This window comes from Diplotaxodon limnothrissa, linkage group LG11 (assembly GCF_057381915.1).
Source record: "Diplotaxodon limnothrissa isolate DT_005_m linkage group LG11, D_limnothrissa_male_GT1.1, whole genome shotgun sequence".
Taxonomy (NCBI): domain Eukaryota; kingdom Metazoa; phylum Chordata; class Actinopteri; order Cichliformes; family Cichlidae; genus Diplotaxodon; species Diplotaxodon limnothrissa.
Genome location: NC_140606.1, coordinates 9,075,226 through 9,098,648, shown reverse-complemented (window position 1 = coordinate 9,098,648; position 23,423 = coordinate 9,075,226). Strand labels below are relative to the sequence as shown.

Below are 23,423 nucleotides of genomic sequence, written 5' to 3'. Positions count from 1 at the left end.
CTTGACGGCACGTACACGGACACGCCGTCGGGCTGAAAGTGGACAGCTCACAGATCCTGAAGCTGCAGGTTTCATCTGTCTCCAACCAAAACTGAGTGAACCAGCAGCAGAAGAAGATCCAAACTCTGCTTCACGTTTGATAAATATGCTCGTGAATTCTCTCTGACTTTGGCTGTTCCTGCCTGCACAGCTCTCTCTCTCTCTCAGTGTACTCCAAGAACAGCTTCAAACATCTGTTTCTGCATCATTCACTGTTTATTAGCCACCAGTCTGCTGTTGTGTTCAGTGCTGTCAGCCTCTGACAGGAAAGCCTCATTTCTGTTGTTCCATGGAAACTTTTTAAAATGATGACAGATTACAAACTCTCATCTGTGTCTGTAATCAAACCTCTGTAACTTTGCTTCACTTCAGCAGCATCAGGTCATGTTCACATGTTGCTTCATGGTTTGCTTCAGTTTTTGATCGACTGGAGAATATTTTGAAGGTTATCTGCTATAAAAAGCCAGAAGAGGAAAATCTGCTTCATGTGTTTCTGTTTGATCCTCAGTGACTTTGACACAAAGGCCTCTGCTGTGATGATCACACCTCTGATCAAGTCTCACAGTGTCACAACTGATAAATGATCAGAGTTAGAATATTTCTGACTGTCTGCTGTGTGCTGTGACCTTTGACCTGCTAAAGACAGTCAGCTGTGGATTATTCATTGTTGTGTCTGATACTTAGAACTGTGAGGAAGAAGCTACACAGTTAATCAGGGTCCCCTCTCTCTGAATTAGGAAAGGTGGGCAGGCCGCGTGTGGGCCACGGGCCATACGTTGAGTATCACTGTTTGAAATGTGATCATTGTTCTGCTGCAATCAATGGACTAAACCAGAGAAGAAGAAAACAGACTTTACCATGAAGATCCTCAGTGTGGATCAGTATAATATCAGCCTGATGTCTGCAGTTTAGTGTCAGCACAACTTTCACAACATATTCATCTCAGCACAACTAAAACATGCTGACTGACCTCAGAGTTTCAAGTTTACATCCTTGACTCTTCAGGAAACCACACAGATGCTTCACTCCTGGATCCTGCAGCTCCTTGTTGTTGCTACTCAGGTCCAGCTCTCTCAGATGGGAGGGGTTGGACCTCAGCGCTGCTGCCAGATAATCACAGCTGATCTTTGACAAACCACAGTCCTTCAATCTGTATAAAGAATGAAAGATTTAAGTTTATTAGACAAAGTGCTTGAAATCATTCAGTGTTTCATCATCTGTTCAGAGCTGAAGAAGGTTCAGAATGTAGAAGTTTAGAAAATGGAAACTCCAAACAGCTGAAGCCAACAGGAAGCAGCTTCAAACAAACACAACAAGAGAAAAAACTGAATGTTTCACATTAAAGTCTAACATTTCTCATAAAACCAGGAAAAAGACTTGAAAAAGTCGTGTTTTTCCTTCCAGGAACCACATGGCTTCACTTTTAAAGGTGAAGTGTGAAAGAAATGGACATATTTGAAGTCCAACACCTTTTTCCAGTCACATTATTAAAGCAGACAAACTACAAGCTCATTTTCATTCCAACAAGTCATCTTCTGACCTGGACTAACAACACTGGTCTCTATGTGCAGCTGGCTGTGAGACCAGTGCTCAGGGAGCGTCTACAAAGTGCAACACTGAAAGAACATCACACACTCATTTGCTTCCAGCACTTTCACACAAACATCTACTGTCATTATTGTCACCAAACTCTGTGGATCCTTTATTGCAAATTCAAATGGGATCAAATGGTCAGACAAAAGAGGGTTATGAGGAAATATGATGAAATGTTGTGTATTAGCAGCAAGTTATTGAATCATCTTCCTCAGAAACCAAACAAAATGATTGACAAACATGTTTTTACAAACTCAGTGTTGGACTTGGATCAGCAGGATAAGCTGATGTTTAAAGGCATTTGAGTCTCGCTGTATGAGAGTCCAGTTATTACTCAATATTTATGGATGATGTTTTTTCAGTGTTGCACTTTGTAGACGCTCCCTGAGCCTCACAGCCAGCTGCACATGGACCAGCTGACATTACCAAGCATTAGAGGCGGGTGTAAAAAAATAGATTTTCCCATTTAAATGGTTTTAATTTGAATAAAACGATGTTGACTCATTCAATCCTGAATCGATGTTTAATATAAATGTATTTTGCCAAAATCTCAGGTTAAAGCTCACAAACGATTTCAACAAGCAGCAAACAGCTAAAACAGTAAATGAGAGCAACTAAACACATAAAGATGGAAACACAGAGCGTGGATCGTTCACTCGACGGCACGTACACGGACACGCCGTCGGGGCTGAAAGTGGACAGCTCACAGATCCTGAAGCTGCAGGTTTCATCTGTCTCCAACCAAAACTGAGTGAACCAGCAGCAGAAGAAGATCCAAACTCTGCTTCACGTTTGATAAATATGCTCATGAATTCTCTCTGACTTTGGCTGTTCCTGCCTGCACAGCTCTCTCTCTCTCAGTGTACTCCAAGAACAGCTTCAAACATCTGTTTCTGCATCATTCACTGTTTATTAGCCACCAGTCTGCTGTTGTGTTCAGTGCTGTAATGTTGCTGGTAATGGTGTTGCGGTTCTTTTTTGGTTGTTTTTTTGTTTTGTTTTGGTTTGTTGTTTTTCCATAACTTGTGTATCTGCAAATATACACATTCTGTATTTTTCATATGAAAGAAACTATACTGTGGTGGGGCTTGCTAATTTCTTGTTTTGATTTATGTATGTTATGTTTTGTTTTACTTCATATGTTTATATGTTTCATATGTTGTTTGTTTAATTTAAGACAAAAAAAAATTAAATGAATGAGAGGTAAAACTTGAGGGGGTAGGGACAAATAAGTAAATACTTCAGCCTACTCCTTTTCAAACAAATAATGGAATGATATTTTGTAATGATTGTGAAGGCACATGTTTGAAATGTTTGAAATAAAAATGAACTGAACTGAACTGTCGGCCTCTGACAGGAAAGCCTCATTTCTGCTGTTCCATGGAAACTTTTTAAAATGATGACAGATTACAAACTCTCATCTGTGTCTGTAATCAAACCTCTGTAACTTTGCTTCACTTCAGCAGCATCAGGTCATGTTCACATGTTGATTCATGGTTTGCTTCAGTTTTTGATCGACTGCAGAATATTTTGAAGGTTATCTGCTATAAAAAGCCAGAAGAGGAAAATCTGCTTCATGTGTTTCTGTTTGATCCTCAGTGACTTTGACACAAAAGGACTCTGCTGTGATGATCACACCTCTGATCAAGTCTCACAGTGTCACAACTGATAAATGATCAGAGTTAGAATATTTCTGACTGTCTGCTGTGTGCTGTGACCTTTGACCTGCTAAAGACAGTCAGCTGTGGATTATTCATTGTTGTGTCTGATACTTAGAACTGTGAGGAAGAAGCTGCACAGTTAATCAGGGTCCCCTCTCTCTGAATCGGGAAAGGTGGGCAGGCCGCGTGTGGGCCGCGGGCCATACGTTGAGTATCACTGTTTGAAATGTGAACATTGTTCTGCTGCAGTCAATGGACTAAACCAGAGAAGAAGAAAACAGACTTTACCATGAAGATCCTCAGTGTGGATCAGTATAATATCAGCCTGATGTCTGCAGTTTAGTGTCAGCACAACTTTCACAACATATTCATCTCAGCACAACTAAAACATGCTGACTGACCTCAGAGTTTCAAGTTTACATCCTTGACTCTTCAGGAAACCACACAGATGCTTCACTCCTGGATCCTGCAGCTCCTTGTTGTTACTCAGGTCCAGCTCTCTCAGATGGTAGGGGTTGGACCTCAGCGCTGCTGCCAGATAATCACAGCTGATCTTTGACAAACCACAGTCCTTCAATCTGTACAAAGAATGAAAGATGTAAGTTTATTAGACAAAGTGTGAGCTTGAAATCATTCAGTGTTTCATCATCTGTTCAGAGCTGAAGAAGGTTCAGAATGTAGAAGTTTAGAAAATGGAAACTCCAAACAGCTGAAGCCAACAGGAAGCAGCTTCAAACAAACACAACAAGAAAAAAAACTCTGAATGTTTCACATTAAAGTCGTACATTTCTCATAAAAACAGGAAAAAGACTTGAAAAAGTCGTGTTTTTCCTTCCAGGAACCACAAGGCTTCACTTTTAAAGGTGAAGTGTGAAAGAAATGGACATATTGAAATCAATGATATCAAAGCTGGAATCAAATGAGTCCAAGTGTTCTGCTGATTCAGCATCACATTCATCTTTGGTCCTTGTTCTGCATCCCCACCATAAATATAAAACTCACATTTTCCAAAATCCCCTTTAAGCTTCGACAATAAAGGAAGATCGTTTTATACAAGTCTTTGTGGTTTTGTGTCACCCAGATGCCCGAGTACTTAAACTTGTTATAGCTGGGTTTAATAGGTGCTAAAATACACAAAACTCGCCAGTTGTCGTACAGATAGACTTTGCTTCGCTCTTCCCAAAATTCACTTTATATCCAGAAATTGTCCCAAATTCCTTAAGTATGCATTAAGGTGACCTTGAGGCTCTTAAATGTGCCTATAAATAAAACGTATTATTATTATTATTGTAAGTCTATCCAAAGGTTTGTGGAGGCTATTCGATGGGTTGGAAATAAATAAAAGCATGTCGTCGGAATAAAGAGAGACTTCATGTTCGATACCCCCTCGATGTTTTCCCTCAACACCAACACATTGTCTCAGAGCAACAGCTAGCGGTTCAACGGCAAAAAGGAGACAGAGGGCATCCCTGTCCTGGGGGACAGATTATTGTTAGTCCGGACAGCTGTTAGAGGGGAGCAATACAATACTTTTATCCAAGATACAAAATTAAAGCCACATTTTTTAAGCGTATAAAAAAATAAAAAAAAATCCAATCTCACCCGATCCAACACCTTTTCTGCGTCAAGCCAAACTACAGTTTCCAATGTATCACCTTTAACATGGGTATAAATTATATTTAATAGAGCTTTAATGTTAAAAAAAGAGTGCCTAATAAAGCCCGTCTGGTCCTGTGAAATAATGGAGGACAAATACTTGTGTAACCGACGGGCCAACACTTGAGCCAGGATCTTGGTGTCTGTGTTGAACAAAGATATTAAACGACATGAACGACAATCTAAATGGTCTTTTTCCTGTTTTACAATTAAACACATCACTGCTTGATGCATTGTTGGAGGCAACGACTGTGAGAGGAAGGATTCTTCAAAAGTTGATTTTAACAGTGAATTCAGTCGGTCAGAAAACTGATTTTCCAGACTGCATGCTCCGTATGGCCGTTTCAGTTTCAACATTAGAGACAGGTTCCTCCAGACTAGCGATCGCATCTTCTCCCAAGGACGGAATATCAAAAAACTTATTGAAATCATTGTAGATCTCAAGGATAGTTGGTTGTTTGTTCTTAGTCGTAGCTGGTGAGCTGATAACTTGCCTGTTTTTTCTCCATGTTCATAAGCGTAGCTGCAACTTTGACTCAGCCTGTTTTGTAGATATGAGATTGTATTCAGTTTTTCATTGTAACCGCTGTGTATATAATACAGGCTCAGGAGAGTGGCTGTACACAGCATGTAGTTTAGTAATTTCATCAGCTAACTGAGAAAGGCGCTCGGTCACTATTTTATTCTATTTTGCACAAAATGAAATTATTTGGCCTCTCAGACCTTTTGTAACTGACAAACTCTTCATCTGCTAACAACACTGAGTTGAATCTCCATGGCTGATAGTTGGAGCAGGCATCAGGAATACACACTGAAAAAACAAGAGGAGAAATCACCAGAGTCTTATAATCACATTCTGTAACTTTTGTGTGAACTGTGGTCCATAGCAGATAATGAGCAGTTTAGGTCTCCCTCAAAGATGATATTGTGTGATGACATATTGGGGAGCCGTGTAAAGACTTTAGTGAAAAATCTGTGATCGTCCCAATTAGAGGCGTAGGTATTTGCTAAGATCAAAGGAAAACCATAAACTATATTTTCTGCACTATAAGTTGCACTTAAAATCCTGTAATTTTCTCAAAATTCGACAGTGCGCCTTATGGATGAATTCTGGTTGTGCTTACTGACCTCGAACCGATTTTATGTGCTACACGGCGCTCAGAAACATTTCAAAAAATGTTTTGGTACGACTTTGCTAAGCTACGAGGCCGCACCGCTTGATGGATTGTTGGAGCATTACAGCTACCGAGGAGCCTCGCGGAGTGGTACGTACTCTGCTCTAAAGTAATATTACTTTATTGAGTGTGTATAAGGACCATAAATGGCACCTGTAAGAGACACGGTTACAAAGAGGATTTCAAACTCCAGGCTGTCAGTCACGCAGTAGAACCTGGGAACAGAGCAGCTGCTTGTTATTATGCTCAGCGTCTGTTAGTTTAGATTTTGACTGCACAATTGTGAGCTTTTTGTTATGCACAAAAACAACATTGTTTTCTTTTATTTATGGAGCATTATTATTTAATAAATGCTGATAATTTATTTCTGAGTAATTGTTTCATGTACATCTATGCTGTATGTTAATAAATGTGCCTGTGTGAGATTTGGGACACAGCTTTGACTAAGAACTCTCTTTTTGTTCTTACTTTCTGGCTTTAAAAATATCGATATATATATCGTATATCGCCATCCAGCTAAAGAATATCGAGATATGAATTTTGGGTCATATCACCCAGTCCTAATATTGCAATAGGTTGTCCGTTAAACTCAAGCGGGGCTTGGGCCCTGGCACGGCGTAGCCACACAATCCTGGTAGTAGTGACGCTCGGCTATGACGGCGTGCGGGATACCAGCTGGCTTTCTCGGGATAGGGCTCCTTTGTGAGCGGTCAACAATAACGTCTTTATCCATACCCAGCATTTCACGTAGTAGCACAGATACGGCCGTGGAGGAGCTCGAGTCCAGGCCCTCTGGGATGCCTATGATGTGGATGTTAGCTCTCTGCTTCCTGCCTTCATTACATTTATCCTTCAGGTCAGACAGCTCCTCCTTCATACTCTCTACTGTAGACTGCAGGGTGGTCACCTCATCGCTCCACATTGACAGCCCATCCTCAGCTTCTTTCACTGTAATCTTTATTCCATCAACTTCAACGTGCGTCGCCGCCATGCTGTTAGCGATCTCATTTCTCAGTCCTTGCACGTCAGCCCTTATATTGTCAAAATCTTCTTTCAATGCATTTCTGAGTTCTTCTTTTAACAGCGTACTAATGTCCTCTTTAATGGATTGAAGAAGCTCCAATTTTAGAGCAGTAGGATCCACATCACGTCTGTTGAGTCTGCTCTTCAGCGGCCGTAGAGCTGGACGCTGCCCTTTGGCCATCATCGATACTCTCGCCCGAGATCGCACCGGGCCTAGTCGCCGCTCCTCCTGTGAGCTTGTATTTTCAAGGGTTGGATGCCATTTCTTCTCAAATAAAGTTATAATATAAAGTATAAGACTGTTAACTTCAGCTGTAGCACAAATGAAGACTTTGTAGGTTGAGAAAAAACTATTTTTGAAACTCAGCGGGAGGCTTCAGAGACACGTGTTACTCCATTGCAGGAAGTCCCACACCTGCTCTGGGATACAGACTTTTATGACAGTCACATGACAGTCTTTTCTTAACGGAGAGTCAAGATGGCAGCAGTGTGTACGGCCTGCTGTCCAACTCTGTTTGTATTCATGTTTTAGTTTTCATTTGTCTTCAAAAATGCAAACTCTCTGCTTGTATATGATCACCAAACACTGCTGGCTTTAAGATCTTCTCATTTAAAACGTGTTTATTGCAATCGTGGATATCAGGGAAGCTTCTCTGCACTGTTCCTGTCAGGAGTTCCAGCTTGTCTCCGTTGTGCTTCAGCGCCACCTCAACTGACAGGGTGTCGCAGACGCCGTGGGAAATGCAGTGGCTTATTGGTGAGAATGAAAGCTACCTGGATACAACTTGGAAAAACACCTCAGCCTAACCCGACTGGATTCGACCGCATCAACTACTGGCGCTCTCTGGATATGGCTTACGCCTGTCTGACATCTGTTGTTGGGCGTACTACAATAAACCCGCCCAGCGTCCTCCCCGTCAACGCTCAGGTGGAGTAAACCCTCAGAACCTACGGCCGATAGGTCGGGCACCCACATCGGCCGATGAGCCGATGTGGGTGCCTCCAAAACATCACAAGGATTTTATTCAAGACTTTTTAGCTGCTTTCGTGCCAAACTGTGATCAAACTTTAATTGTCAGAGATTTTAATATTCACGTGTTGTTCCTCCAATCCTCTGGCCAGAGATTTTTTAAGTTTGACTCCTTCAGTCGTGCTCAGTTTGTGTTGGGCCCAACCCAGAAACAGGCTCATACGTTGGATCTCGTGCTGTCTTTAGGGTTACCGGTCCTAAACATGGAAACATGTGATGCTGTTTTTTCAGTGTTGTGTTTGATATATTTTTATCTCACTGCCATTTTACTCCTCTTATTCCAACACCCCATTGTCGTCTATTTAACCCATCTGCAACAGAACTATTTTCTAGTGCTTTTAAGAAGTTTAAGATCTCCCCTCGGCGATGGTACCGAGCAGATGACATCTAATTTTTATGATAAATGCCAAACTGTCCTTGATGAGGTTGCTCCTTTTAAAACTATGAAACCACAATCGGACCCGTGGATAAACGAGGCCGCTCATTCAGCCAGACGAGAGAGCAGGAAGGCTGAACGTAAGTGGGAAAAAGATGCAGGTGTGTTTCTGATGCTGAGAGACCGTCTGTACAGGTATCAGGACACTGTCAACGCAGAGAAGTCAAAAGCTGTCAAAATATTATTGAGAAATGCTCCAACAATCCTCAGCTTCTTTGTTCAATTATTTCTCCAGCTTGTCATATTAATAGTTCCTCAGAAACTTGTGAAAGGTTCCTGCAGTTTTTATCAATAAGATAAAACAGCTTCGATCTATGATCGGCCTGCCTTCACATGACCTTTCTAAAATATTCACCTGCTCAGCTGTTTTTGATCAGTTTGAGCCTGTGTGGTTTGACCAGGTGGAGGAACGATGTGATGGTATAAAGACATCATCCTGTCCAAATGATGTTGTTCCAACACAGTACTTCCTGAGTTCTTGTTTTTAGGTTTTGTTATTTGGACTCCCAGTGTTTATTCCATGCTCCCTGTTCTCTGTGTTCCTTCTGTCTGTCCATGGTGTTATTTTGTCTGCTCATGAGTCTGCATATGTTTAGTTCTGTGTCTGGTCTGGATCTCTCTGTCTGTCGTGTACTTCCTGTTTTATTTTGTAGGTCTGTGCCTTATGTCTGTGCGTTCAGCTTTGTGCTTTGAGTTTACGTCTGCCTCCTGCTTTCCTGTTAAACTTCTTTGAGCATGAGAATAGCATGAGAAGCTCAGTGGACACTGTTCAGTGCTTTAACTCTCGCTTTCACTTCAGCTTCACCAACAACAGCACAAGCAGAGCAGCCCACTGCCCGCATGGCGACTGTAAATAACTACAACATGTAGATGGCCGTCTGCAGGCTGGATGTAGCACCACCGCAGAGACGTGCTGCAGCTCTGTTTAGTTACCCAGCTGACAGCAGAGGCTGTAGTTTACTGTTACCAACATGGAAAACTGAAGCTTCATCAGCTGGAGCTACAGAGCTGGAGAACAAAGGAGACTGACTGGCAAGCATGATGTGGGAGGAAACATCAAGAGCCTGTTTGAAAGGAGACACATGTGGATGCTGTGCCAGTCTGTGGTCTGTCAGAAGTCAGCTGAGTCACACTGCAAGAAGCTGCAGAATCTCAGAGGAGGGCATTTGGAAGTGTTTGTGGGACAAACTGGACTCAAAGAAAGAAGATGTTTGTGAAGTCTTTGGTGGAGGTGAGCAGTGTGAAGCAGAACACATGCAGATGAATCAGGAGGTCAGCATCAGTGTCTCCTTGTGGTGGACGGTAAAAGAATCAGAGCCAACGCTCCCGTCCACCCTCGGCATGAAGCAGTGCTGTTCCTGAAACAGGAGGACAAGTCCAGAGAAGACAGAGGAAGTACAGATGAGGGTGGGACAGGACAGCAGGACTTCCTTAAGACCTGCAGCTCCATCACACTGCTGCAGGTCCTCTTCATCACACATGTACCTGCAGCCTGTCTTCAAGTGCAGGAGTCACCTCCACACAGTGTAGAAGCCATGCAGCCTCTGTCAGGGAAGTCTGCACTAAAGCCTGGAAGACTTCAATCTGTCTCTGCTCCACCCGAGAAAGACCAGCACCGTACTTGTTGTGCATTCAAGGAGGGAACATCAGCACTGCATCGTGGGAACAACACCGCAGGAACAAAGACACAGCACGGCCGATGAAGGACGAGGACAAAGGAAAGGTGAGTGAGGAGACGCTGGTGGTGTGGACGGTCCTGCAGGGGCTCCAAGACTGAGGAACAGAGACGTCCGTGTACCAGCTGAGGATGCTGCAGTGATCCAGGGAGCTCGGTCCAATCTGAGGCTGTGTGAACTACATGAACAACAAATTCTTCACAGACTTCAGCCACGTGAACATCTGGAGATCCAACAGTGCACGAGCTGTGAGCCATCAGCTGTTTCTCTCATCAGCTGCTGTAATGAGAGCTGCTGGAATCATCTCGAGCAGCAGTAAATCACTGATGTTGTTTCTAACCAAAGATATGGGACTGAGCTCCGCTGAGCTCCTACTTTCAGGCAGATATAAACTGCTACAGTCTGCTGATTATTGCTTTGCCTCCATCACACAAGCTCTTTATCCTGTTCTTCACTCTCATTGGTTCTTTGTGTGCTTGTTTTTACAACAGTAGTCATTCTGACTGGTCAAAGAAGACAATCAGCTGTGACTAAATGTAGCTCCTACAGCAGTGATGGGAATAACTACTGAAGCTAATCCAGTATCAAAGCTCAGGAATCAGCAGCTCCCACCTCGTTTTCTTTCAACAACTATTTTTAGCTGCTGCGTTTCTGTGTTTCTGCAGACCTCAGACATCCTGCTGCTCTGGACAACTTTTTCATTCTTTTTATCATTATTTGGCTCTTCTTTTATTATTATGTTATATGTATTAATATTTTAAACACTTATTCTTTGTATTTTGCTTTGCTCCTGTCAAACTGCTTTAATAAAATGTGCTCCAGTCTAAACTGTGGACGTTCCCTTTTTAACCCTTTGTGAAACAATAAAGGTTTAAATCTGAGTATTCATCTATGTTAGTGTTTAATGGGTCTAATAGGTTGCTTTGGCCTTTCCCAGTAATATCCTCCCTTGGAGTCTGTGGTCCAGGCTTCTAAAACCATCCCAGGTTAACAAGAACTACAATCTAGAGGAGAGCTGCCATAACAGGTGTGACTGATGAGATCTGACCTGCAAGGTTACTCAGGTTTGTTTGTATCAGGACAAGCAGGGAAGAGACCTGGATGTCAAGGTAGTTAGAGCTGGGCGAGTGTCCTCACCCACATCGGCTTCACAACTCTGCATCATCTACTGAGTAAGACTCAGAGGATCAGAGATTAGAAGGTCTACAAAGAGCTGAACCAGACTTCCTGTATAAAGGTTTTAGTTCCACAGATCGACAGTATCAGCACAACTAAAACGTGGAGACTGACCTCAGAGTTTCAATTCGATGTTGTGGTTTCCACAGAAGAACACATAGCTGCTTCAATCCTGAATCCTGCAGCTTGTGGGAGCTCAGGTCCACCTCTCTGGGATACAAAGGGTTAAGCTTCAGCACTGCTTCCAGATAATCACAGCTGATCTCTGACAAATCACATCTCTCCAATCTGTATAAAGAATGAAAGATGTAAGTTTATTAGACAAAGTGCTTGAAATCATTCAGTGTTTCATCATCTGTTCAGAGCTGAAGAAGGTTCAGAATGTAGAAGTTTAGAAAATGGAAACTCCAAACAGCTGAAGCCAACAGGAAGCAGCTTCAAACAAACACAACAAGAGAAAAAACTCTGAATGTTTCACATTAAAGTCGTACATTTCTAACAAGAGTATTTCGAAGACAGCGTCACTGATGATCATCTTCGGCTCAGTAAAACTTTGGTTTTCCACACGTGAGTGTTAATGATGCACAAAGACTGTGAGTGCAAAGACGGAGCGAGGAGGATGACAGAGAGATGGTACAGGAGCATCAAGAACCCGGCGAGGAAATGAGCAGAAGGATTTTGGAGCCTGTTGGATTGAAGCTTTCACAGAGACGTGTTTGACTGGACACCACCAGGACAGACTTTTAATCCCAGGATTTGGATGAGCTTTCTGTCTTTATCGTCACAAATGATGCTGTAACTCTGTGACTGTCCTGGAACTGTCAGCAGTATGGTTACGTCCTTTTGACCAGAGTTTCCACAGCTCTTATAACAGCAGTGTACATTCACCTGCAGGCACACGCTGCCTCTGCTTCAGCTCTGTTTATGAAGCACAAACTGCAGGAACCAAACTCAGACTGGCTCATTTCAATCATGTCTGCTTACAAAGACACTTTGAAACTCTTATCAGTATGTTTCCTGTCCTACTAGGAGGGCTCAAACTCTGGACCTTTGTTGTGGATCAGTGAAGGATGCTTAGAAATCCCTCCTGCTGTCTGAGCTTGAACATCATCAACACTTTAACACTGAGCAGAGGGACGTGGAAAAGGCCTTCTGTCTTTATCTGACTGAACGGTTTCATTATGTGGGCTGAAGAAAATACAGTTGTAGACTATATTTATATGAAACATGTATATATATGCATTTAATGTATTTGAACCGTATTTAATGCATATTACAGGATGTAACAGCTGCATATGTGTCAACAATAACGGCTTTGATTTTGCCCCCCTAAGAACATTTCTGTAGATCCGCCCCTGCAGCAAACGTGTGTGAGAGCAGCCACGGCCCGCTCTTCCATGGTTTCATTCACACTCATCTCATACTGAACACACACACTTTGTAGGAATCATCAGTACTTTGACTGTTTCTCAGGTTAGCCATCTGTAGAAATGATGTCAGTCTGACTCGTCACATGTTTGGAGGCGTGTTTGATGTTTGCTCTTCTGGAAACTCTCAGTATCAAATGTGGACGATGCAAAGGAGACACGCTTCATGTATGTATGGACCTGTTTCTGTAGCTGCCACCATCATTCAACATGTTTGTACATCAGCTTATCAAATCCTGTCTGCCGTCTTTATTTATTACTCTTCACCTGCTTCACTGTCACTGTGTGGGCGGGGCTCAGGCAGCTCCGCCCACACAGACAGCTCCTCTCTGGAGCTAAACTTCTGCTTCATCTCCGCCTCTTTTTTTCATCCTCCACCTCTCTTTTCTCTTCTTCAGTGTTCTGCAGCCACGGAGCCTCACAGCCGTTAGCACGCCCATACCTGAGCAGCTAGCATTACCCAGCATGCCATGCAGCAGTGTCAGTTTGCAAATGTGCAAGAATTCCTGCTCCAAACTGTTTCACAGGTTGCTGTGTGCTGTGACCTTTGACCTGCTAAAGACAGTCAGCTGTGGATTATTCATTGTTGTGTCTGATACTTAGAACTGTGAGGAAGAAGCTGCACAGTTAATCAGGGTCCCCTCTCTCTGAATTAGGAAAGGTGGGCAGGCCGCGTGTGGGCCGCGGGCCATACATTGAGTACCACTGTTTGAAATGTGAACATTGTTCTGCTACAGTCAATGGACTAAACCAGAGAAGAAGAAAACAGACTTTACCATGAAGATCCTCAGTGTGGATCAGTATAATATCAGCCTGATGTCTGCAGTTTAGTGTCAGCACAACTTTCACATCATATTCATCTCAGCACAACTAAAACATGCTGACTGACCTCAGAGTTTCAAATCGACATCGTGGATTCTCCAGAAAACCACACAGATGCTTCACTCCTGAACCCTTCAAGTTTCTGTAGGTTCCACTCAGGTCCACCTCTGTGAGATACGAGGGGTTGGACTTCAGCGCTGCTGCCAGATAATCAAGGCCAATATCTGACAAACCACAGTCCTTCAATCTGTATAAAGAATGAAACATGCAAGTTTATTAGACAAAGTGTGAGCTTGAAATCATTCAGTGTTTCATCATCTGTTCAGAGCTGAAGAAGGTTCAGAATGTAGAAGTTTAGAAAATGGAAACTCCAAACAGCTGAAGCCAACAGGAAGCAGCTTCAAACAAACACAACAAGAGAAAAAACTCTGAATGTTTCACATTAAAGTCGTACATTTCTCATAAAAACAGGACAACGACTTGAAAAAGTCGTGTTTTTCCTTCCAGGAACCACATGGCTTCACTTTTAAAGGTGAAGTGTGAAAGAAATGGACATATTTGAAGTCAGACACCTTTTTCCAGTCACATTATTAAAGCAGACAAACTACAAGCTCATTTTCATTCCAACAAGTCATCTTCTGACCTGGACTAACAACACTGGTCTCTATGTGCAGCTGGCTGTGAGACCAGTGCTCAGGGAGCGTCTACAAAGTGCAACACTGAAAGAACATCACACACTCATTTGCTTCCAGCACTTGCACACAAACATCTACTGTCATTATTCATATTTCTGCTCCTCTGGATTCACACGGAGCCTCTGCTCTATAATTACTCGTTGCCATGGTGATTCGTAGTATGCGGCTCCATAACTCAGACTGAGCATGCTCAGAGCAGATTGGCCCAACTCTGATCAGCTGATCTGGAACAGGAAACTGTGCTATATGTACATTATTATATCTACATTTGAATCTCAACACTCACAACACTCCAGTAGGAGCAGCCATCGGCCATCAGCTGTGCAACACTCACACAAATATATCAACTGTGTTTAATATTTTGGCACGTAGATCATTTATGTGCTTCAGCTCTTCTTACATTTTACCACCAATATGTTTCAAAAGGAGCAGCTTTTACTTTGAAGGCCAGCTGTCTCTGTTTCCTGTTTTCATTGTTGGATAATGGAACAATTCGATGCTTCAGTGCATTGAATTGTGTTACAAAAAATAAGAAAAGTTTTCACGTTGTTCAGGCAGAATCGAGTGTTGAAGAATGAATTCACACGTCAATAAACATTTTCATTAGAGTTAGGCAGTGAACTGCTCATGCTCCATTCAATTGCATCACAAACTATTGGAATTGGATCCAACTTTGTGAAGCAGATTTCTTCTCAGCTGCTGTTTTGAACATTTCCTCATGAACTGTATTAAACTCTGTAAATGAACTGAGTACTATTTCTACATTTGAAACTATGGATTCATTCACTTCTGTACGTTAGTGTATAAATGAATGTTAGACTGGGCTCCATGGAAACACTTGGACTGGTCTCAGCTGCCTGCTTTCTGTAGTCATTCCAACAGAGTCCTTTCTCTTCTCCAGCTTCTGTTTGAAATCCTCTCACAGAGCCTGCTTTGTTGTTATGTTTGTGCCTGTGTTAGGCTGCTCTGCGCTGCCTCATTCACATCCTGTTGTAGTTGTTACGTAGTTTATCATAACATAATTGTTGATGTAGGTTACAAATAAGTCTTATATTGAATCGAATTGAATTCGTTGCGCTATGCTGCTTTGTTCACTGTGGCTTTGCGGGCTAATGTTTGTTGTGTTTTGTAGGAAAACCAGCCTACAAAATGCTGGAATGCGATCCAGACTGGGCACCCTCTATCAACCTGGGTCAGACAGAGTTTATAGCTGCTACCACAGCGGGATTTGATTGGTTAAGAGAGAGTGCGAGATGAAAACAGCCACGAAAAGTCCCACATATATGTGCCCAAGTGTTGTATTGAAGCAATCAAGTGATGAATAACTGTTTTCCAGTTATTTTGCAATGTTTTTTTTGTTTTTTTTGCATTGTTGATTTGTTTTTCACCGAAGCAGCTAATAAAGCATAATGGAATAGAATTTTTCCTCTTTCTTGTAAGATTCTATAATAGAATGAAACAATAATGCCAGTTATAAATAAAGACAATAAATTGAATGAATTACGAAACACTTATTTTATTTCTATTAGATCTGAAAATGTTGTGTAATACTACAACCTGAAACAACAAATAGACGCGTTGGCCTGTACAGGAGATAAAGGAAAAAAAATTAACAACAGCTGTGAAATGGAATAGTCCAAATCACCAGTAAACTGGACCTGGGCTTGTTGCAGGGATCTGAAGTTACTAAACATTTTGTGAGTGTATGTACTCACACTTAGGACCATATGATAATAAATATGTGCGTGATGAAAGTTGGGCAGCACGCTAACGTCCTTACTCCACTCTGTATGCTCGTATAGGTCTAACCCTTTCACTCCTTTGATTTTTTCCTCGTACTTTTTTTTGCCTTTTCGTCAAGTCTGTCTTTGTACGAACCTGCCGTGTTCTCCGTCGTTTTGTACATAACTGTTTTTGGGGCAAATAAAATGCAAGTAGCGATTAAAACTGCAGAATTAATGATTACTGGTGCTGGAAATACTAGCGCTTGATGCAGTGTTTTGATTTTGTTGCCACGGGTACCCACAAAGCAATGCGCGAAAGTCACGTGGTCTGTCAATCTCTATTCACCACTCATCCAACGTGTGAAACCTGCTGTGAGGACAATTAAAGTGTGGCCAGAGGGGACAGACGCAGTGCTCCAGGACAGATTAAAAACACAGACTGGTATAGGGCTTTGGAGCGTGATGTCACAGGAGGCGGGCCACGCCCCCGCCGCCATGATATATATATATATATATATATATATATATATATATATATATATATATATATATATATATATATATATATATATATATATATATATATATATATATATATATATATATATATATATATTTTAGGGGTGCAACGATACACAAAATTCACGGTTCGATACTTTGGTGTCACGGTTCGATATTTTTTCGATACAAAAAAAATGTTCATGCCTTTTTAATTTGTCATTTATTAAAATTATAAATATATATTTTAACTCAAAAGTACAGTTTTTAAATTTAACCCTAACCCTTGTGTGTGTTTTTTATTTTGACAGCGAATGCGCACCTGCGGACCACTTATGTGCAGCCCTGGTTATTTAGCTCGTCATATTGCAGCCACAGAAATTCTTTTGTCCATGAAACCATAAAGCTGCACTTTCTTTTTGCCTTATAGTCTGATTTGTCATAACTTTTCCGTTTTGTGGTAAGCTTTTCTTTGGCTGTCACTTCTTCACCCTGACCTGTCTTATTTGGCTCAGCAGAACTAAAATATATATCCTGCTGCTTTTACACACGCACTCACATAAGCTCAGCGATTCTCTGCGCGATCAACCTCTCACATGTTTAAGCTTGCTGCGGGAGATTTCACTTGTCATGTTTGCATAGTAAGCTAACGATTAATAAGACGATGTCAGAGGAATTGGTGCACAAATTATCATCACTCACCAATCAGTGCTGTCGCTCTCTATACACAGTTCGCACGATTGCAAAGTGAAAGCAAAAAAACAAGCGCAAATTCAAATGCGATTTCAATATGTCACATATTGACAGTGGCTCACCGATGCCAATGACATAATTACCCAGCTACATTTCTGAAAGAATGCAAAAGCATTGACATATATTTTTCCTTCCTACAATAGCCCGACGGGCAGGGAAGAGAGATTTTGGTAGCCCGACTGAAAAAATCGCTAGCCCGGGGACGTCGGGCTAGCAATATTGCGAGCCCTGTATCTGATTGAGGAATCACTCATCTTTGGAAAAGAGAGTTTATTACAGAGAAATGTCTCTTTCCAAAATAAAAGCTATACTATCTTCTGGGCTATATTCTCAGCAGCATATTAAACAGCTGTCTAAATGACTCGGCTAAAGTTAGTAGCATGCTTGCTTGTTTTTGTCTGCTTCCACTTGTCTTTGCACTAGGATGATGTCGGCGTAAATGTGCAGTCATATTCGTTGTGTTCCCACTAGTGCTTTCAGGTTAATCTCGTTGAAATGACCTTAACGCCACAACACGGCAAATCTCCGTTAACGAGCTACCGCCGATCGCCCCGTGCATGGGGCTAGACGGCCAACACGTTAACGAGCTAACTGCGCTAACACACTAGTTCCCACCCATGTAATTGAGCATTGCATGGCACATCCAACATACTGTTTTACTTTAGTCCATGACTCGCTTACCTTCAGGGTCATACGTCACATGAAAACCAAAATAATTCCAAACACCAGATCTGAATGAGGGTGGGGGAGGTCCATGTTGCAAGGAGAGCTTAACTTCTGTCTCGCTAGCTTGCCCTGCTCTCTTCCTTCTGACTATGCTGTCTGTGTTGAGCGCTCAGTGGATCTGCGCTCGACAGTGCAGCCTAGGCGGAGTAGTCGAACGCAGATTCACTGAGCGCTCAACACAGACAGCATCGTCAGAAGGAAAGTTGATAAAATAAATTACAAATTTTGTATTGTTCGATACATATGCGTACCGAACCGAAAGCACTGTATCGAACGGTTCAATATCGATACGAATATCGTTGCACCCCTAATAAAAATAAATAAATAAAAAAAAAAAAATATATATATATATATATATATATATATATATATATATATATGTGCAAACTGTATCTTGTTGCCTTGTACTTGTGACATGTGCAATGTAGAGCTGGGCGATATGAGATTTTTTCATATCACGATATGTTTTTTTCATTTCAGGCGATAACGATATCTATCACGATATAAGCCAAATAACTATATTTGTACGATTTAAATGTGCCGTTGCTCACAAGTAAAATGTGAAATAATCAGCAGCTTGTTTTTATTTAAATATTTATTTCCCATAATAAGTTCAACAGGGTAGATGTACTTAAGGAACATGAGACTTTTTCAGATAAATAAAGGCAAATATTGCAAACTACACAAAAGGCAGCCGCTAAAGCGTTTAAGTTTCAAAATGGAACAAACGAAACAGACTAAATTGTCAATTCCACTTAGAAACAAAATATTAATTCTAAAAATAAATCTTAGTTTGTTTTACAGAAGAACAGACAAAACTGACTAACTTTTGTCAATATCAAATAAACTGAGAACTAAAAGGAAATTCTCAATCTCTCCTTGTTGTATAGCTGAGCTTTTCAAACAGTTTTAACAGTTACTTTAGTCTGACAAAAGCCGAATGACGAATTAGCGCTTCCAGTCAGAGACTGAGGCTACGTCCACACGTACACGGGTATCTTTGAAAACGGAGATTTTCCGTTTTCGTTTTAAAAAATAATCCCGTCCACACATAAAGGCAGAAATGAAGGAAAACGCTGCTATGAACATGCCAAAGCAGCAGGTGGCGCTAGATTCCTAACCGTGCAGAAATGTTGGCCAATCAGAAGTCTAGAAGCCTCGGTGGGAAAAAGTAAACAAAGCTGGGGCATAGAAGCAGAACCGAGCCGTATGTGTGGAGGGACAGTAACTGTGTGTATATGTAAGCATTTAAACACTGCAGAGAGTAGAATTAACAGTAACAGTATTGTAGAAATTCATTTCACCGAAACAATAACGTGGCGCACAGTGTGACGCATGCACCAGTTTATTGTATTTCCAGACTTGTTTTCGGCACAATTTACAGTGCGCGCTACTCTGTTTTTTGTCAGACTTGAAATAGCCGAAATACCGTCACACTACGGAACTTCTATGGCTCTTCCGTTCGACAATCTCTCCGGCATTGGAACCATCATCTGTTTTCTCTTCGGTCACACTCGGTTGATTTTTCTAGTCGGCACACTCATTTCCTCCATTATGCGCTGGCTCCATTACCCGCTGGCTGCTTCCCAAACAAACACACGTGCGGCTTGGCACTTGTGCTGTACGTAACGCGACGTGACGCTGCGGCTGTGATTGGTTCGGCTCTGCGCTACTTGATTTGGATTGGCTGACCTTTTTTTTTTTTATTAAGAGGACAAGAGCGGCGAGGTCTATCGCGATAGCTTGATTTCTCTATCGAGTAAAAGTTATATCGCGATACATATCGTTATCGTTCTATCGCCCAGCTCTAGTGCAATGACAATAAAGTTGAATTCTATTCTCTATAGCCTCATCAGTACTGACTTCATCTTCACTGACTGATGGAGGCTGAAAAGCTGTCCTGTCAAATATCTCCCCGTCACCACTCCACTTCTGTAAGTCTTTAAATGAACCCTTGTCAAGTCTATCACTTCTATTTGCAGCCAAAAGGAAAAACTGTTGCTCAGTCGTTTGGAAAGACACAACATTTCTGAAAGCACTCAAACTTCTTCACATTTGTCTTCAGACACATCCTGAACATTTAGGAACTAAAGAAAGGTTCAAACATCAATCAAAGATCTGAAATATAGAAAAACAACAACAGCTGCAGTCAGTGAACTCACCTCAGAGTCTCCAGTCGACAGTTTGGACTCTTCAGTCCAGCACACAGACGCTTCACTGCTGAATCCTGCAGCTTGTTCTCACTCATGTCCAGCTCTGTCAGATGGGAGGGGTTGGACTTCAGAGCTGAGGCCACAACTTCACAGTGAGTCTCTGAGAGTCCACACTGAGTTAGTCTGCAGTGTTGGGGAATAACGGAATACATATACCGGCGTTACGTATTTAAACAAAATATGAGTAACAGTTTAAAATGTGGTATTCAGAACACAGTTACTTTGTTGAAATAAATGGATTACACAGCAGTCTTTTTCTGTTTCATATATTAGGCTGTCCCCTCTCTATTTTTGGGAATTCCACGATGGGGGAAACCCAAACAAAACACGCATTAAGAGGCTCTAATGCCTGTGTCTCAATCTTGCGGCCCATGTCACCTCTACTTGCAGTCTGCAAAATGAAAAATTATAATTCAAAAAACTATTTAATATGAAGGCAATAGGCAGAGTGTTACAGGCATCGCCCTAAAGAATGTAGCCTCATGGGCAGTGTAGTCCGTGCTGCAGGGAGAATGGACTGTCATACCCGTGATGTGTCGGTGAACGAGGGAGGGAGAAAAAGGTGGTGTTGGCCGTCTGATTGGGATCTGGGATGCGGGGCCTCCCTGCTGCTGCGGAGCCTGGGGCGGTCTGCTTGCCTCCACCCCGGGGGAAAGGGTAACATCTCCTGCGTCTAGGTGCCGTTTCCCCCTCTGGGGGCGAGGGTACCTGGACCCAAGGTATAGAGTATGTTTGGGGAGTGTGATTGTGTGTACATGTCCATTTATGTCTATCCCTACATTGGGTGAGTGCTAAGTATTTGTACATGTGTGCATGAGAGTGGGAATGCATTTTTGTGTCTGTGTGTGCCTGTTTGTCTGTGTCTATATGTCAGGTCGGGTCTTAGACTCCACCTCTCTGGGAACTCCCAGGCCCTCCAAAGTATGGAGGCCTATCTCCCCTCACCACACTCCCTGCCGGTAACTGATACCCTCAGGGGTCGGTGCGTTGGTGGTTCTTGGTGTCCGGGGCTGGGCTCTCACGTATGTACCAGCTCACTCCCGGTGGCTACTTTGCGGGGCCTGGCGCCTGTTGCTCGGTCAGGCCTCTTCCGGTGCCGTAGGGGGCCCTTGGGCCTCCGGCCTCTGGGCCTGCGACTCGGTTCACTCTGGCACAGCTGGCTGCCGGCAGAGCCGGCGGGCACACCAGTGCAGCCCCCTCTGGCTTCTGCTCCGTGGCTACTGGGTGACCCCTCGTCTGGGGCTCTCCTCAGCTCTTGCCAGGAGGGTGGCACAGATGCCCTTCCGGTGGTCCTCCTTGGGCTCTCGTATTCTGGGGTCTCTGGATGACTGGGGCCAAGATCTCCTTCATGCCTGCTTCATGCCCTGGAGGACGGGCTATGGCTCTCTACACCCTATAGCAGACCATTACATGGGGAAACCTTTTGAATACAAGCATGCTGATCCACACAGGGGTGCACACGGGTGTTCAGAGACATAAACTACACCTTTCTTGGCTGCTACCTCAAAGCACATTGTGCGCTGTCGGTCCTGCGTGCTGCACAACAACATTCAATATTTAGTATTTACTGCTGTTTACACTTATCTAGATTAACGCGATGGTGTTGTGTTTAGTATGTTGCTCTGTGTTTTTTGCTTGTTTTCTCTTCTTTTTCTCTCAACAGGTGATCCAGGAGATTTTTTTTCTCTCTCTTTTTAAGTGCTCTTTCTCACTGTCCCTCTTCCCTTTGTTTTTCTTTTCCTTCATCTTTCTTTCTCCCTTTCCTATCCCCCAGTCATGTCTGTCCCGTCCGTAACAACTGAAAATAAAATAATAATAATAACAACAAAGGTCGATCAAATGGACCAATACGGCAAGGCCGCAATGATCCACTTGGTTAAGTAAATCCATTGGGTATTCTTGTTAGCCTTCAGACAACAATTCTGACGGCTAAAGAACCAAATGGGATAGGACAAAACAACAACAACAAACAAACAAACAAACAAACAAACAAACAAAAAACAAAACACAAAACAGAGTGACGTCATAATCTCTTGAACATCTTCACATCTGTACTTCAGCTGGTCTATATGATGGACTGATTATCCTGGACTTTACATGTTAAAGGAATTCTAAACTCAATTCTGTATTTAACAAGGATGTATCGGAGAAATAGATTTTATTTCCTGGAATTAGGGGTGTGATGACATTTAAAATAACAATGATTAAAAAATAAAATATCACGCCTGGTACAATCCCAGGACCCTGTTACAGGAAGCTAAGAGGCTCCGAGTTTGTTCACCCTGAACTGACGGAAATTGGGTTTACTGTTTTATAAAGAAAGTAAACTTAAAGTCTGATTCAGTTACCATGGTAACAGAACCAAACTGAACCATTAAGTAGAGTTTTGACTTATCCAAGTAACTTCACAGTTAAACCTGAATTTTCTGTACCACGAAGTCGGTTCAGTTTTTACTAGAGATGGCACGATGCCACTTTTTTATGTCCAATACCGATATTATAAATTTGGAAATCTGCCGATACTGATGTGAATCCAATAGTGTATTTCATAATCAATAAAACTGTTTTTATAAATATTTTTCTACATTTTGTACAAGTTCATACTCAAGTTTTAAAAAACAAAACATTAAAGCTATTCTGTTATACCTGCATCAGGGTTCATATGCCTTTTTCAGGGTCAAATTCAAGCACTTTTTAAGCACTTTCAAGGTTCCTTTTCAAGCTTTTCCAGCACCCCCCATGTGAATTGAACTATATGAACAGATCACAGTTCAATTCAACATATAACACTTTAAGAAATCACAAGCATCTACTTAAAATCTATTGAATTTATTATCCGTGATATTATTATGTACAGTTCCAATGGTTTTTGTTCATCTCCCTTAAATACACAGGCAGCCTTAAAAGTATGAAATATTCATATACAAATACACATATAAATGTGTGTACTGTCTCAGTGGCTGATAATGAACCACAGGCCTCTGTGTGAGCTTGAAGACATTTATAATGTTTAAGTAGTTTAATGTGTAGGTGCTGACCATAAACACATTTTGAATGAAAGCCAGGGAACTTTGGTAGCACAGAAACAAGTGGCTATTTT

At 42.0% G+C, this 23,423-nt stretch overlaps 1 protein-coding gene across 1 annotated transcript in view; it reads right to left on the bottom strand.

Moving 5' to 3' along the window:
- Positions 1-3,675: 3,675 nt before the first annotated feature.
- Positions 3,676-23,423, bottom strand: part of LOC146622294 (protein NLRC3-like) — a 39,487-nt gene continuing 19,739 nt past the window's right edge. Inside the window, exons 8-11 of the mRNA XM_085366144.1 lie at positions 20,273-20,446; positions 13,782-13,961; positions 11,580-11,753; positions 3,676-3,871 (exon numbers count right to left, since the gene is read on the bottom strand). Coding sequence (XP_085222270.1) covers positions 3,676-3,871; positions 11,580-11,753; positions 13,782-13,961; positions 20,273-20,446 — 724 coding nt within the window. The remainder of the gene's footprint in view (positions 3,872-11,579; positions 11,754-13,781; positions 13,962-20,272; positions 20,447-23,423) is intronic.